General features: G+C 41.1%; 3 protein-coding genes across 3 annotated transcripts; all 3 read left to right on the top strand.

Moving 5' to 3' along the window:
- Positions 1-4,592: 4,592 nt before the first annotated feature.
- On the top strand, positions 4,593-5,162 carry LOC112085169 (glutathione S-transferase T3-like). Its single transcript, XM_024154205.1, has one exon. It carries the CDS (start codon positions 4,593-4,595, stop codon positions 5,160-5,162), a length of 570 nt encoding a protein of 189 aa, XP_024009973.1.
- Positions 5,163-7,499: 2,337 nt separating this feature from the next.
- On the top strand, positions 7,500-9,521 carry LOC18014282 (H/ACA ribonucleoprotein complex subunit 4). The gene has a single exon (XM_024154217.1). It carries the CDS (start codon positions 7,598-7,600, stop codon positions 9,347-9,349), a length of 1,752 nt encoding a protein of 583 aa, XP_024009985.1. The 5' UTR covers positions 7,500-7,597; the 3' UTR covers positions 9,350-9,521.
- Positions 9,522-11,319: 1,798 nt separating this feature from the next.
- Positions 11,320-12,929, top strand: LOC112085168. The gene is made up of 5 exons (XM_024154203.1): positions 11,320-11,563; positions 11,654-11,721; positions 11,911-12,385; positions 12,438-12,787; positions 12,870-12,929. The coding sequence occupies exons 1-5, from the start codon at positions 11,320-11,322 to the stop codon at positions 12,927-12,929; spliced, it is 1,197 nt and encodes a 398-aa protein (XP_024009971.1).
- Positions 12,930-13,682: the final 753 nt, after the last annotated feature.

Here is a 13,682-nt window from a genome sequence, read left to right as displayed (position 1 = left end):
TATCGTGTGAGTTGATATGATTAATCTTGTGTTTCTGATTGGCTTGTAATCATATGGTGGTTGATTTTTTTGATTCTCGATTGGCTTTTAAATCATTTGGTGGTTCATATTTATGATAATCGTGTGAACTGAAATGTTCTTTCTGTTTTACATTGTCTGTAGTGATAAGTATATGATATTATCGATTGTTTAGGGTTTAGTAGTTACTTGTTTGTCTCGGTACCAAACGATAAGGAGTTAAGGAAAGAAATCTTGAGGGAAGCTCACCATTCTAAGTTCGCGGTTCACCCAGGATCGACGAAGATGTATCAGGACCTTAAGCGGTATTACCACTGGGTCGGAATGAAACGGGATGTGGCTGAATGGGTGGCCGGGTGTCAAACCTGTCAATTGGTTAAGGTCGAGCATCAAGTGCCAAGCGGCTTGTTGCAAAGCTTACCGATTCCCGAGTGGAAGTGGGACATGATCACGATGGATTTTGTGACCGGATTGCCAGTGTGTGGGAAGATGGATTCCATCTGGGTCATTGTGGATAGGTTGACTAAGTCTGCACACTTCTTGGCCGTGAACAAGCACGATAAGGCGGATGCCTTAGCCAAGCTGTATGTGGATGAGATCGTCAAGCTGCACGGTGTGCCGGCGAGTATTGTGTCAGATCGAGACTCGCGGTTCACGTCGGCATTCTGGAGGGCTTTGCAGAAGCGGTTCGGGACTAAGGTCCATATGAGCACGACTTACCATCCTCAGACCGATGGTCAGTCAGAACGGACCATAAGGACGTTGGAGGATCTGTTGCGGGCTTGTGTGTTGGATTGGGGCGGTAAGTGGAAGGATTACTTGCCTTTGGCAGAGTTTTCCTACAACAACAGTTACCAGGCGAGCATTGGAATGTCGCCCTATGAAGCGTTGTATGGACGGCCTTGTCGTACACCGCTATGCTGGACCCAAGTGGGGGAGCACAGCATATTTGGTCGAGACTTTGTGGAAGAGACGACCGAACGGATCAGAGTTTTGAAACTCAAGATGAAAGAGGCTCAGAACAGACAGAAAAGTTATGCGGATAGGCGGAGAAAAGAGTTAAAGTTCCAGGTCGGTGATCAAGTCTTTGTCAAGCTGATCACTTACAAAGGTAAGGACCGGGCTGCTGCGACGGGTAAGCTTCAGCCGAGGTACATGGGACCGTACAGGATTCTGGAACGGATCGGGCCGGTTGCTTACAAGCTGGAATTGCCACCAGCCTTGGTCGCATTCCACAATGTATTTCATGTATCTCAGTTAAGGAAATGCGTAAGGAATGAGGATTCCATTACATCCGAACCTCCACCGGACTTGCAGGAAAACTTGTCCGTAGTGGGTAGGCCAGTTCGGATTGTAGGCCATCGGGTAAAGGTTGTGGGCCGAAAGCAAGTTAAGATGGTTCAGGTTGTTTGGGATTGCGATGGGGAAGAGGAAACTACTTGGGAGCCGGAATCAAGTATGAAAGAAAAGTTTCCTAAGTGGTTTGAGAAGCAACCCAAGCAGAAGAAAGAAAAGCCGAGGAAGAGTGGAGAATCGAGGACGAGTCTCACCATAAGTGGGGGAGACTTGTAACACCCGAGTTCGGGAAAAACTGGGAAAAGTCGGAAAAATGGGTTTAGTCGGGTGAAACTGGATTCAGTCGGGTGATTCCGAGCTAAGTCCAGCTTTTGCCGAGCTAAATCAGGTTTTGCCGGGCTGAATCAAGTTTGGCCGAGCCGAGGCGAAGTGTCGCCGGGCTGAAATCAGCTCGCCGCGGATTTCGGGAATTTTAGCTGGGAAATTCCGACAAGCCGAGATTTTCGGGATTGGGTCGGATTTCGGACAAGGTTGGTCCGGAACAGACAACCTTGGTCGAGATCGGGGGTGCGCGGGAGCGGTTATCGGGTAAAGACGTGCTAAGGCGCGAGCGCGGAAACGGTTACGGATATAGCCGAGCTGGCGTTGCGCGGGAACGGTTATTGGTCGTGCGGAAGCACGCGAAAACTTAGCGGATCGTGCGGATCGTGGGGAAAACGTGCGGAATGGCGCGGGAACGGTTTTTGGGCGGTTTTCTGCGGAAAATCGTGGAAACGCCTATATAATGAAGGCTTCCGGATCATTTATTCTCTTCGTGCGACCCAAAAGAATTCAGAAAGATTGAGAGAAATATTCTTAAGAGCAGTTAGCCGAGAGAAAGTCTGTTTGGCCGAGAGCGATCGGATTCTGGCCGAGAGCGAGTGCATTTCTGTCGAGCGTGGTCCGGATTCTGTAGAGCGATTGTGGGAACGAGTCTGATCAATCGCGATCTCTGTCCTTACCGAATTCTGACCGATAAAAGCTAAGGTGAGTGCGTGACCGTGGCCTGTTGGTCGTATTCTTGCTTAGATTCTGGTCGGTTGCGTGTTCTGTGCTTGTCATGAAATTTCTGCTGGCTATGCCGTGTGATCGATCCGCCTTACCGGCGACCTAGATCAGGCAAGCCGCTCGCGGCTGTGTAGTCCGCCGAGGCTTGTCTGGTCGCTGGATGATCGGCCGGGTAAGCGCGTATGTTCACCACGGGCAGTTTTCTGTTTCTGATGAGCATTGGGCTCGGTATTTGTTTGATACGATTATACTTTGGCCTGGTGGGACGGGATGACCGCTCTCACTAAGCATTCTGTTTGCTTATGCCTCCTTTGTGGATGCAGGTAAAGAGGTCTGATCAGCGCGCGGACTATGGCTGGATCGGGATGGATGGTAGGATCGGGTAGTTAAGGGCTTAGTCAATGTAATAGCTTTATGCGAACGATCATTGTACTGAGAACCTCGATTTAATTCAAGTATTCTGTTTTTAATCTACTTATGCACGGCTAAAGTTATCTAAACGAACCTATTGCGAAAAATGTTAAGTAAAAATCCGGATGAAAATTTGACTAAGTGTTAGTTCAAAACGGAAATCCGGGTTAGGGTGCTACAGTTTTGAGGTATTGTTTTCGTGTTTACATATTCAGATGATTAACTCAAATGTCTTTGGTTGTAGCTTTTATAGGTTTTGTAGCTTTTATGTTATGTAGCTTTTATGTTATGTAGCTTTTATGTTATGTAGCTTTTATGTTATGTAGCTTTTATGCTTGTATAGTACTGATCATTTTGTTTTGTGGACAGAGAATGCCAAGGTACAGCAACGGTTCATCTGAGGAAGGTTCGGAGGTGCCTTATTGGGCTTACGCGGATGCCACGTATGGCATCCTGGAGAAGTGCTTCTGTGGCCGGGTTGTGAAGCTCAAAGAAAATGAAGCCGGGCGCAAGTATTATTCTTGCCCGTAATGGATTAATGAGGTAAGTTGTGTCAGTTACTTTGTTTGAAGTTCAATCTGCATTTTTATTTCCTAATAGTTTGTAATGAATGTAGGGCTCTTTTGACCACATTCACCAATGGTGGGATCACGTGGTCACTGAACAGTGTGAAATCCTCGCGACAAGGATAGAAAAGCAGCAGAACATGATCGTCATTGTTGATCGGGGAAGAATGCACTCTGTTGATCCAGCCATAGGAGAAGTCCGTGAGGAGCTAGCAAGGCTTCAGGAAGAAGTCCGTGAGGAGCTAGCAAGGCTTCTGGGAGAAGTGCGTTTTTTGAAGGACCACATTGGTACTCAAGGTGAAACTCTATCGATGGTGTTCTTTTTTTGTGTTATTGCATTGTTCGCATATATCTGTAGGGTTTAGGAAGCCGGCTAGCATTGACTCTCTAGTAAGTAGTGTCAAGTTAACTATTTAACATTCGGCTCAAGTAATGTATGTCTTAATGGTCTCTTTTAATCTTTTTTTGTGAGGATCATTTGGACTCTACGGGGACAAGGGTTGGACTTCATGGCATATGGTTCACCGATGACATATGGTTCAACAAACAAGGTTAGTTCTCTTTTAACCGATAGGTTGTTTAGGTTTTAGTTGGAACAGGAATAGTTTGTGTGTTTGAGACGTTGTTTAGGTGTTTTTAATGCTTGATAGGACATGTTAGGTTTAGGTAATAATAAACACCTTGTACGAAAACTCAAAAACCTGTTCGAAAACTTGAAATCTCTCTTTTAACCGATAGGTTGTTGAGGTTTTAGTTGGAACAGGAATAGTTTGTGTGTTTGAGACGTTGTTTAGGTGTTTTTAATGCTTGATATGACATGTTAGGTTTAGGTAATAATAAACACCTTGTACGAAAACTCAAAAACCTGTTCGAAAACTTGAAATCTCTCTTAAATACTCTCAACCATAAATTAAAAAAGAGACTCAACCAACACTTAAAAGAGACTCAACCAACACTTAAAAGACAAATAACCACTATCATAAAGACACTTAAAAGATACTCAACCATAAATCTATTTACTCTCTTTTTACAAAAACCTTTACTCTGTTTTACTCTTTCACTCTCTTCTTTCTTTCTTTCACGCTTCCACTATCTGATACTCTTTCTTTCAATCGATTTCTCTTCACTCATTTCAATCTTTCATTCACTCTGTTACTCGGTGACTCTCTTTATTTCCTTTCGCTTATTATTTCTTTCACTCTATTATTCAGTCACTCTCTTCACTTCCTTTCTGAAACACTTTCTTTCATTCACATGGATTCTCAGAACTCGTTTACGCCCTCTGAAGGGTTTGTTCATCTTTTAAGTAGTCAGTTAACCCCTGATACTTACTCTCCGTGCATAGACTTAGGATCATCAGACGTTCTCTTGTTTAGCACACAAGGATCTGATGATCCTTCTGATATTGCATTGAAGAGAAAAGTCTGGAGTCCGAAGGAAGACTTGCTCCTGATTAGTGCGTGGCTCAACACCAGCAAGGATCCAATAGTTGGCAACGAGCAAAAGGCCGGTGCGTTTTGGAAGAGGATCCAGGTCTATCACAACGCATGCCCAGAGCTTGTAGGTCTGCCAAGAAGAGAATGGGCGCAGTATAAGCAACGATGGGGAAGACTGAATGACCATGTCTGTAAATTTGTGGGTTCTTACGCAGCTGCACAGAAGGAAAGAAGTAGCGGTCAGAATGACAACGATGTGATGAAGCTTGCGCATGAAATTTTTTTCAATGACTATGGCATTAAGTTTGCACTCGAACACGCCTGGAGAGAGTTGAGGTTCGATCAGAAATGGTGCACGACCAGCTCAACAAAGGATGGTGCATCATAAAAAAAAAAGAAGAGTGGAAGACTCGGCACAGTCGTCATCGTCAATGCCTAGAAGCGTCAATGATAATGAAGTGGAGGCTCGCCCGCCCGGTGTCAAGGCTTCGAAGGCCAATGCGAAGAAAACAGGCGGCGTGAAGGCTGAAAGCAAAGATATGAAGGATTTTTCTTCCATGTGGGACATGAAACAAAAGGACCTTGAATTGAAAGACAAGATTAGGGACAAGAGGATTCTTGAGAGCCTTTTAGCTAAGCCTGAACCGCTAACTGATATTGAAATCGCATTGAAAAACAAGTTAATCAGTGCTATGTATGGTCTTTAGGTTAGAACTTATCAGTGGTTTGGACTTTCGTGTTTTTGCTTTTTTGTTTACTTAGTGCTGTTGTTTTAGTAAGACCTTTGCTTTGTGATTGTTTCTTTTCCTTAAGTATGAACTTCTATTTCGTATCTTTGAGAGAATATGTGCTTATGTATGATTGTTCTTTATTTTCGTTGTACTTTGCTTTGCTTAGCTTAGCTTTTGATTTTTGTTGCTTCTGACCTTCACGTGTTTTTTGCAGGATGTGTCACAGCAAGTTGCTTTTCAGGATGCGTCCGTGACCATATGCTCTACTTTGGAGGGGCCAAATGCTTTTGTTGTTTTCCCTTGTAACCGCATATTTTATCTTGTAATATTGACCATATGTTAGCCAACTAGCTTTGTAGCCACATCTTTTATCTATCGGCCGTGTATTTATATGTGTTCAGACAATTATATGTTCATTCGTAGCATTGTAGCCAAATTTCATTCTTCCTCATATTGTTCTAAACATTTCATTCCATCTTCCCTTAAAAAAAAAATTTCTTCAACCTTTGCTAAACACAACTCTCTTCCCAACTAAACTTTTGACTTTCTACACAACACAAAAAACTTTTGAAATCTGATACTTGGTCAAATTCTATTCTCAAACTCTTTCTCTCCTTATCTCTAATCACAAACATCTAAAAAAATTGATAATGGCAGCATCATCAAGCAATGATCGATTGGATGATGCATATGATGATGCATTAGATGATGCATTTGATGATGCATTTGATGATGCCTTTGATCAGAAGTTTGAATTAATGTTCAATTCTATCGTCAACCAAGATGCAGAAAAAAGAAAAAGAAAAAAAGAGCATACATTGAAAGAGAGCGTGAACAAGGCCACTACCGGTTATGGAACGATTATTTCAGTGATGATGCTACTTACCCGCCACATATATTCCGCCGCCGTTTTAGGATGAACAAGGATTTGTTCATGCGTATAGTTGACCGCCTCTCCAATGAAGTGCCGTATTTTCGGCAAAGAAGAAATGCCATCGGAAGATTAGGTCTATCTCCTCTCCAAAAATGAATTGCGGCAATTCGTATGATGATATAATAAAAATGATAGATAAACTCATGCGGTCATGCTATTGTGAAAATTCTAACTAAGCGAGTAAACGACATAACACATCAACAACACACTTTTGACCCCAAAGAAACATTCTGCATGATGAAATTATAATTTTATTTTCTTAAATCAATAGCTTTTATTGTTGATGAAATATTTTAGGTAAAGGTGTTTGTATTGATTCACATTATAAAATATTTATATACAAGAATGTGCCTAAACCGACTAGGAATATTAACATATTAGATAACACTAAATCTCTAAAAAATAAGAAAGATATCCTTATAACCTCAATAGGTAACAAGATATATTTTTGCATTAGACTGAGTTATGGATCTAAACAGTGGAGGAGCTAGTGTGTAATGAAGGGTGGGTCAGTTGACCCCTGTGAAATTTTAAAAATATATTTTTTATTTATATTTTATAGGTTATATGATTCCAAGTATTTATATTGATCCCTGTGTGTAAAATTAAATTTCATTTTACCCCTTAAAAGAAAAGAAATTAATATTGACCCCCTAAAAATTTATTGTAGCTCTGCCACTGGATCTAAGTATATTACAAAACTTATCAATCATGAATAGAATAATAAATCCAAGTTTAAATTGAGAGAGAGAGATCCTGTGATTGGAGAATCTAATCCTACTAAACCTAAAGAAGAAGAGAAAATTGGCTGTTCCGGAGGATGCGAGTTACAAAGAACAAAGAAGCTCTACTCATCATAAGTCATAGCCCATCAACTTGAAACTCGTGATGACTACTCAATATACTACTGTTCTATACTAAATTTCTTAATTGTAACAACACATTATAGGCCCAATTTAAAATTAAGAAACCCAATTAAAGCCCAAGAAGAAGTCTCTTCAATCTTTCCAATGTCATCCGTCGTCCCTCTCTTGTCACCTAAAACCCTAAAAAACCTTAACTCAGTATAAATTAACTCTGGTACACGACGCCTCTCTTTCCTCCATTTTTCAAAATCCCTCTTACCGAGCAGAAAACCCTAATTTCAGCCGGAGAGCCATGACGGAGGTCGAACAATCGCGCTCGGAGAAAGATGCCGACACCGGAGACTACATGATCAAGCCGCAGAGTTTCACTCCAGCCATCGATACATCCAACTGGCCAATCCTCCTCAAGAACTACAACCTTCTCAACGTCCGTACCGGCCACTACACTCCCATCGCCGCCGGTCACTCTCCCCTGAAGCGTCCAATTCAAGACTACATCAGGTACGGTATAATCAATCTCGACAAACCAGCGAACCCTTCTTCTCACGAGGTCGTTGCTTGGATCAAGCGTATCCTCCGTGTGGAGAAGACTGGTCACAGTGGCACTCTTGACCCTAAGGTCACCGGAAACCTCATTGTCTGCATCGACCGAGCCACACGGCTTGTGAAATCGCAGCAAGGCGCCGGTAAAGAGTACGTCTGTGTAGCTCGGCTTCACTCTGCTGTTCCCGATGTTGCTAAAGTCGCTAGAGCCCTCGAATCGCTCACCGGAGCTGTGTTTCAGAGGCCTCCTCTCATCTCTGCCGTGAAGAGACAGCTTAGGATTAGGACAATCTATCAAAGCAAGCTGCTTGAGTATGATGCGGACAGGCATTTGGTTGTTTTCTGGGTTTCTTGTGAGGCAGGTACTTACATTAGGACCATGTGTGTTCACTTGGGTCTGCTTCTTGGTGTCGGTGGCCATATGCAGGAGCTTAGGAGGGTCAGGTCTGGGATTTTGGGTGAGAATGATAATATGGTTACAATGCATGATGTCATGGACGCCAAATGGATGCATGACAAGCACAATGATGAGGCTTATCTCAGGAGAGTGATTATGCCTCTTGAGGTGATATTGACGAGCTACAAGAGGCTCGTCGTCAAGGATTCAGCTGTGAATGCAATCTGTTATGGTGCTAAGCTGATGATTCCGGGGCTGTTGAGGTTCGAGAACGACATTGATGTTGGCACCGAGGTTGTTCTGATGACGACTAAAGGAGAGGCCATTGCTGTTGGGATCGCTGAGATGACCACTTCTGTGATGGCTACTTGTGATCACGGTGTGGTTGCTAAGATCAAGCGGGTGGTCATGGACAGAGACACTTACCCGAGGAAGTGGGGATTGGGACCTAGAGCTTCGATGAAGAAGAAGCTTATTGCTGATGGGAAGCTGGATAAGCACGGGAAGCCGAATGAGAAAACTCCTGTAGAGTGGAGCAGGAACGTGGTTTTGCCTACCGGTGGAGATGCTATGATTGCTGGTGCTGCTGCTGCTCCTGAGAAGGATGAGAAGAAGGTTGAGGCTGAGAATGGAGAAGCAGGGGAAGCTCGTAAGCGCAAGCATGATGGTAATGATAGCCCTGCTCCTGTTTCAACCAAGAAGGCTAAAACCAAAGAAGTTGAAGGAGGCGAGGTCGAAGAGAAGGTGAAGTCGAAGAAGAAGAAGGATACAGAAGAAGATGTCGGGTCTGAGAAGAAAGAGAAGAAGAAGAAGAAGGAGAAGAAAGAGGAGGATAAAGAAGAGTTGTCATCTCCAAAGTCTGAAAAGTCAGAGAAGAAGAAGAAAAAGAAGAGCAAAGAGGCAGAGGAAGCTACTGTTGATGGTGAAGATGACTCAGCAGCTGAGAAAAGTGGGAAGAAGAAGAAGAAAAAGAAGAGTAAAGAGGCAGAGGAAGCTGCTGTTGATGGTGAAGATGACTCAGCGGCTGAGAATAGTGAGAAGAAGAAGAAAAAGGACAAGAAGAAGAAGAAGAAGAGCAAAGACAGTGAGGATGACGAAGAATAAGATTAGTTTGTGTTATGGTGATCCTTTAAGTTTTGAAGTTTTTTTTAGTGTTGTGGTATTACTCTGGAAAAAGTGAGACAAAAGGCATTTATGCTTGTAGTAAAAGTCTCACTTCAGATTACGTTTTGTGTCTCTCAGTTTTTCATGTTTTATGTTTACATTTGCAAGGTTAGTTTGAGTTCTCAAGCTAGAGATGGTTCGACTCACTGCTTCTTGGTGGCTTCTTTCATCTTTTATTTGAAAACTATGGAATACATATACCTTTAATAACTTAATTTCCACACAAAAATATGGAAGCAAAATAAATAAAAGGGAGTATTGCTATGGTGACCTTAAAAATAGCTGAAATTAGTATAACAACCTTACATTCTCGAAATTAGCAGAATAACTTTCTTTTTTTTAAAAACCCGATTTTACCCTTGGAAAGCTTTGGTGAAAAAAACGTATTTACAAAAATGCTTTTATTAAATTATTTCCACGTCAGCCGTTAAAATGGACCATCGACAAATAAATCTACCAATATGAATGGTAGACTTATAAGTTTTGGTAGATTTAAAAATATGCCGATAGACTTAATAAAATTTGGTAGACTTAATATTCCGAAAAATAGATTTGTTTAGATGTTGATAGACTTACAGTGATAGATTTATTTTTCTGGAAAGGTAGACTTAAAATTCTTGATAGATATTTGAATGTGTTGGTAGACTTGTTTTTTTTTTAAGTAGATTTATTTTCAAGTTGGTAGATATAATGTTGTTGAGTTGACTTTATGAGATGTGATTTGACCAAAATCGATAGACTTATTAACTTTCATAGTAGACTTGTTAGACAAGAAAATAGACTTATTTATAATAAAAATTAATCTACTACAATATAAAAAGTTTATTCGTGATAGATTTGTTATACGCATGGTAGATGTAAATATCGATAGTAGATTTGTTTTGAAAAAGTAGACTTATTTTCTGTGTGGTAGACTTGTTGTTTTAATGGTAGACTTAAAATTCCCTTAGCGAATATTAATATGTGATAGACATATGAGACTATCTAATAGATATATTTGGGGACGGTAGACTTATATATGGAAAATAAATTTATTTGATAATATAGTAGTCATTTAAATCATTAGCGAGCTTCGATGTTGGTAGACATAATGAAATGTTGATAGACATATTACAAAATTGGTAGACATATTTAATCTCATAAAAGTAGACTTATTGATTTGAAATGACGTTTTTATCCAGCAGTTATTAATGAATTTTCGGGTTCCAACCACCGCAACCAACTACTTCTAGGGTAGCCGCCGCCATTATGTTCGTCGCCGATTTTCTCTCTTTACCTGTTTTTGGTTTTTTTTCCTGTTTCTATCATCCTCTATCATGTCTTCTTCTTGCATGGTGGATATATTTTTAGTTTGTGGGAAATGGGAATTTCAGAATAGTCAGTTGATAAGAGCAAAGGAAGTCGAGTTGTAGCTGTTGATCGGGAAATCAGGTTTGGAGATTTTTTTACAAATTGTTTATGAAGAATTTCGATTGGATCAGCGCCGATCTGACCTGCAATTCAGCTATATGCTGTCGAAGAAATACATGCAAAAGCTACCCAAAGATACACCACCGATATTTGTAGGAAATACTCGACAATTTTCTGGGTTTCTCCGTCACTTTGAAAACGAGACGATTCGTCTATGCATTGAGATTACTGAAAAGGCGTTGAATGAATCTAAGATAGCAAATGGTCTTGATCTGAGCGGCAAAAGATGTAAATCATTCGTAGATGAAGACAATGAAGACGATGAATTTGAAGAAGATGAGGAAGATAATGACGATGATGAAGAAGAAAGGTACGACAATTGCGAAGATCCAGATGGTGCGAGTTCTAGTGATGAAGACTACGATTAGTGTGGGAAGAAATCAGAAGATGAAGAAGAAGATATGCAAAACCTGCCACCAAAGAAACGAGGTTTCTCAAGAATGGATGATTCTGTGGAGCTGGAAATGAAGTCCGTAGAGTTAGCTGTAGGTCAATGTTATGACACAAAAGAGGAGTTCGAGACGAGATTGAAGATCTACGTGGTTGCCAATAAAATGGACTTCGACGTGGGACACTCAACGCCCACGCTATTGACGGTTAGGTGTTGGGTCGGTGGATGTAATTGGAGGGTTCTAGCTTCCACGGTTGGAGATGGAAGACAGTTCTATGTCAAAACATACTACGGTTTGCACACCTGTTCTATCACGATGCGTTCTTCACGTGCCCGACAAGCTACTCCTAAGATATTATGACAGCTTTATAAGGATTTTGTAGGTGGAGTAGGTAATACAGTTACCCCGAATCACGATTCTGATGCGCTAACCAAACGATATGGAATCAAGGTAAGATTTATTTTACATATAGTAGATTTGTTTCCAATAGTTAGGTAGATTTGTTTCCAACAGTTAGGTAGATTTGTTTCCAATAGTTTGGTAGATTTGTTTGCAATAGTTTGGTAGATTTGTTATTAATAGTTAGGTAGATTTGTTTCCAATGGTTTGGTAGATAGACTAATCGTGTATGATGTATAGGCGGAGTATTGGAAAGCTTATCGTGTATTGAAGTATGCACGCGAACTAGTGATTGGGAGTTCAGAGGACAGTTACGAGGACCTTCCATCCTACTTATACATGATTAGACGAGCTAATCCAGGAACACTCATCAAGCTCGAAGTGGATTCGGAAGACAAGTTCAAGTTTATGTTCCTTGCCTTTAGTGCGAGCATTCAGGGGTTTCCATATATGCGGAAAGTAGTGGTGGTTGATGGCACCTTCTTAACAGGTAAATACAAAGGTACACTACTCAATGCCACAACGCAAGACGGCAATTTTAATATTTTCCCAATTGCTTTCGGTATCGTTGATACTGAGAATGATGAGTCTTGGGAATGGTTCTTTGCACAACTACATCGAGTTATACCCGATGATGAAGGACTTGCCATGATTTCAGATAGACATAGATCTATTGGGAAAGCTATAAAAAAGATTTACCCTCTTGCTTCGCGTGGTATTTGCACATATCATTTGCACAAGAATATATTGGTCAAATTTATATAAAGGTGGGGAAGATTTTCGCCTTGTCAAGAAAGCAGCAACCCCATATAGGCTTTCAGATTTCAATGTCTTAATGGCACAGATTCAGGAGTGTAACCGAGGACTATATAACTACTTACAAAAAGCGGATGTCCGGATGTGGAGCCGTGTTCATTTTCCGGGAGAGAGGTACAACTTCACTACTAACAACATAGCGGAGTCTTTAAATAAGGTCCTTTCAAAGGTTAGAAGTTACCCAATTGTGACACTATTGGAGGAGATTAGATCGCTTTTGACTAGGTGGTTTGCCAAAAGGCGCCAAGCTGCATATGTGATGGAGACGGAGCTTACTTATGGTGTCGAGAAATTGCTACGGGTATAGTTTTGGTAGACATATTCTACAGTTTGGTAGATTTATTGGTTAATACGATAGACTTAATTACATATTTTGCGTACAGGAAAGGGTCGAAGGAGCAAAGCAACTAGCAGTGCAAGAAATCGACGACCATCTTGCATAGGTCACCGGTGTCTCATCCTTACATGTTGTCAATTTGGAAAGGAAAACATGTACTTGCCGACGGTTTGACATCGATAAAATACCATGCGTCCATGCCCTTGCTGCAGCGGAAGCTAAAAAAATTTCCCGTATCAGTCTAGCCCATCCTTACTACCGTAGGTCATACCTTTCGTCGGCATACGCGGGGACGATAATGCCAAGAGATGTCGCTTTACCTGTACCTGAAGAAGTGGCTAACAAAGTCTGTAAGCCTCCTTTTGTTCGTAAACCACCTGGTAGGCCAAAAATATCACGAATGAAAAGTGCCTTAGAAATAGCAATGCAGAATAAACGTCCAAGGAAAGAGCACAAGTGTTCCAAGTGTGGCCAAGACGGACATAATCGTGCGACATGCCAATCTTGATCGTGTGTGGTGAGCGTAATTAATGTACTTTGCACTCTTTTACTTTAATAATCCCCATATGTAATAAATATATTTGTTGTTGTTAAAAGTCTTTTACTTAGCTTCTGACCAAGCCTATATTTGTATAATGATCATGTTAAGAAACTTTAATCATGTAAGCAGTTCTATGCACGTGATATAACCACCATATATGATACATAAGTCTACCATATCAGATACATAAGTCTACTTATATGGTACATATGGTACATAAGTCTACCATATATAGTACATAAGTCTACTATTAATGGTACATAAAGTCTACCATATATGGTACATAAGTCTACCGTAGTGAATACATAATACATATGG

This window comes from Eutrema salsugineum, unplaced genomic scaffold (assembly GCF_000478725.1).
Source record: "Eutrema salsugineum unplaced genomic scaffold, Eutsalg1_0 scaffold_3, whole genome shotgun sequence".
In the NCBI taxonomy this organism is placed as follows: domain Eukaryota; kingdom Viridiplantae; phylum Streptophyta; class Magnoliopsida; order Brassicales; family Brassicaceae; genus Eutrema; species Eutrema salsugineum.
Note: the sequence above shows the minus strand (reverse complement) of the source record. Positions and strands in the feature narration are given on the sequence as shown.

Excerpts from the sequence above, each read along its gene's own strand:
- LOC112085169 (XM_024154205.1), top strand. The coding sequence starts at position 4,593 with ATGGATTCTCAGAACTCGTTTACGCCCTCTGAAGGGTTTGTTCATCTT.
- LOC18014282 (XM_024154217.1), top strand. The coding sequence starts at position 7,598 with ATGACGGAGGTCGAACAATCGCGCTCGGAGAAAGATGCCGACACCGGA.
- LOC112085168 (XM_024154203.1), top strand. The coding sequence starts at position 11,320 with ATGGATGATTCTGTGGAGCTGGAAATGAAGTCCGTAGAGTTAGCTGTA. Across the intron at positions 11,722-11,910 it reads CCAAACGATATGGAATCAAG|GCGGAGTATTGGAAAGCTTA; the intron begins GTAAGATTTATT and ends TATGATGTATAG. Across the intron at positions 12,788-12,869 it reads GTGTCGAGAAATTGCTACGG|GAAAGGGTCGAAGGAGCAAA; the intron begins GTATAGTTTTGG and ends TTTTGCGTACAG.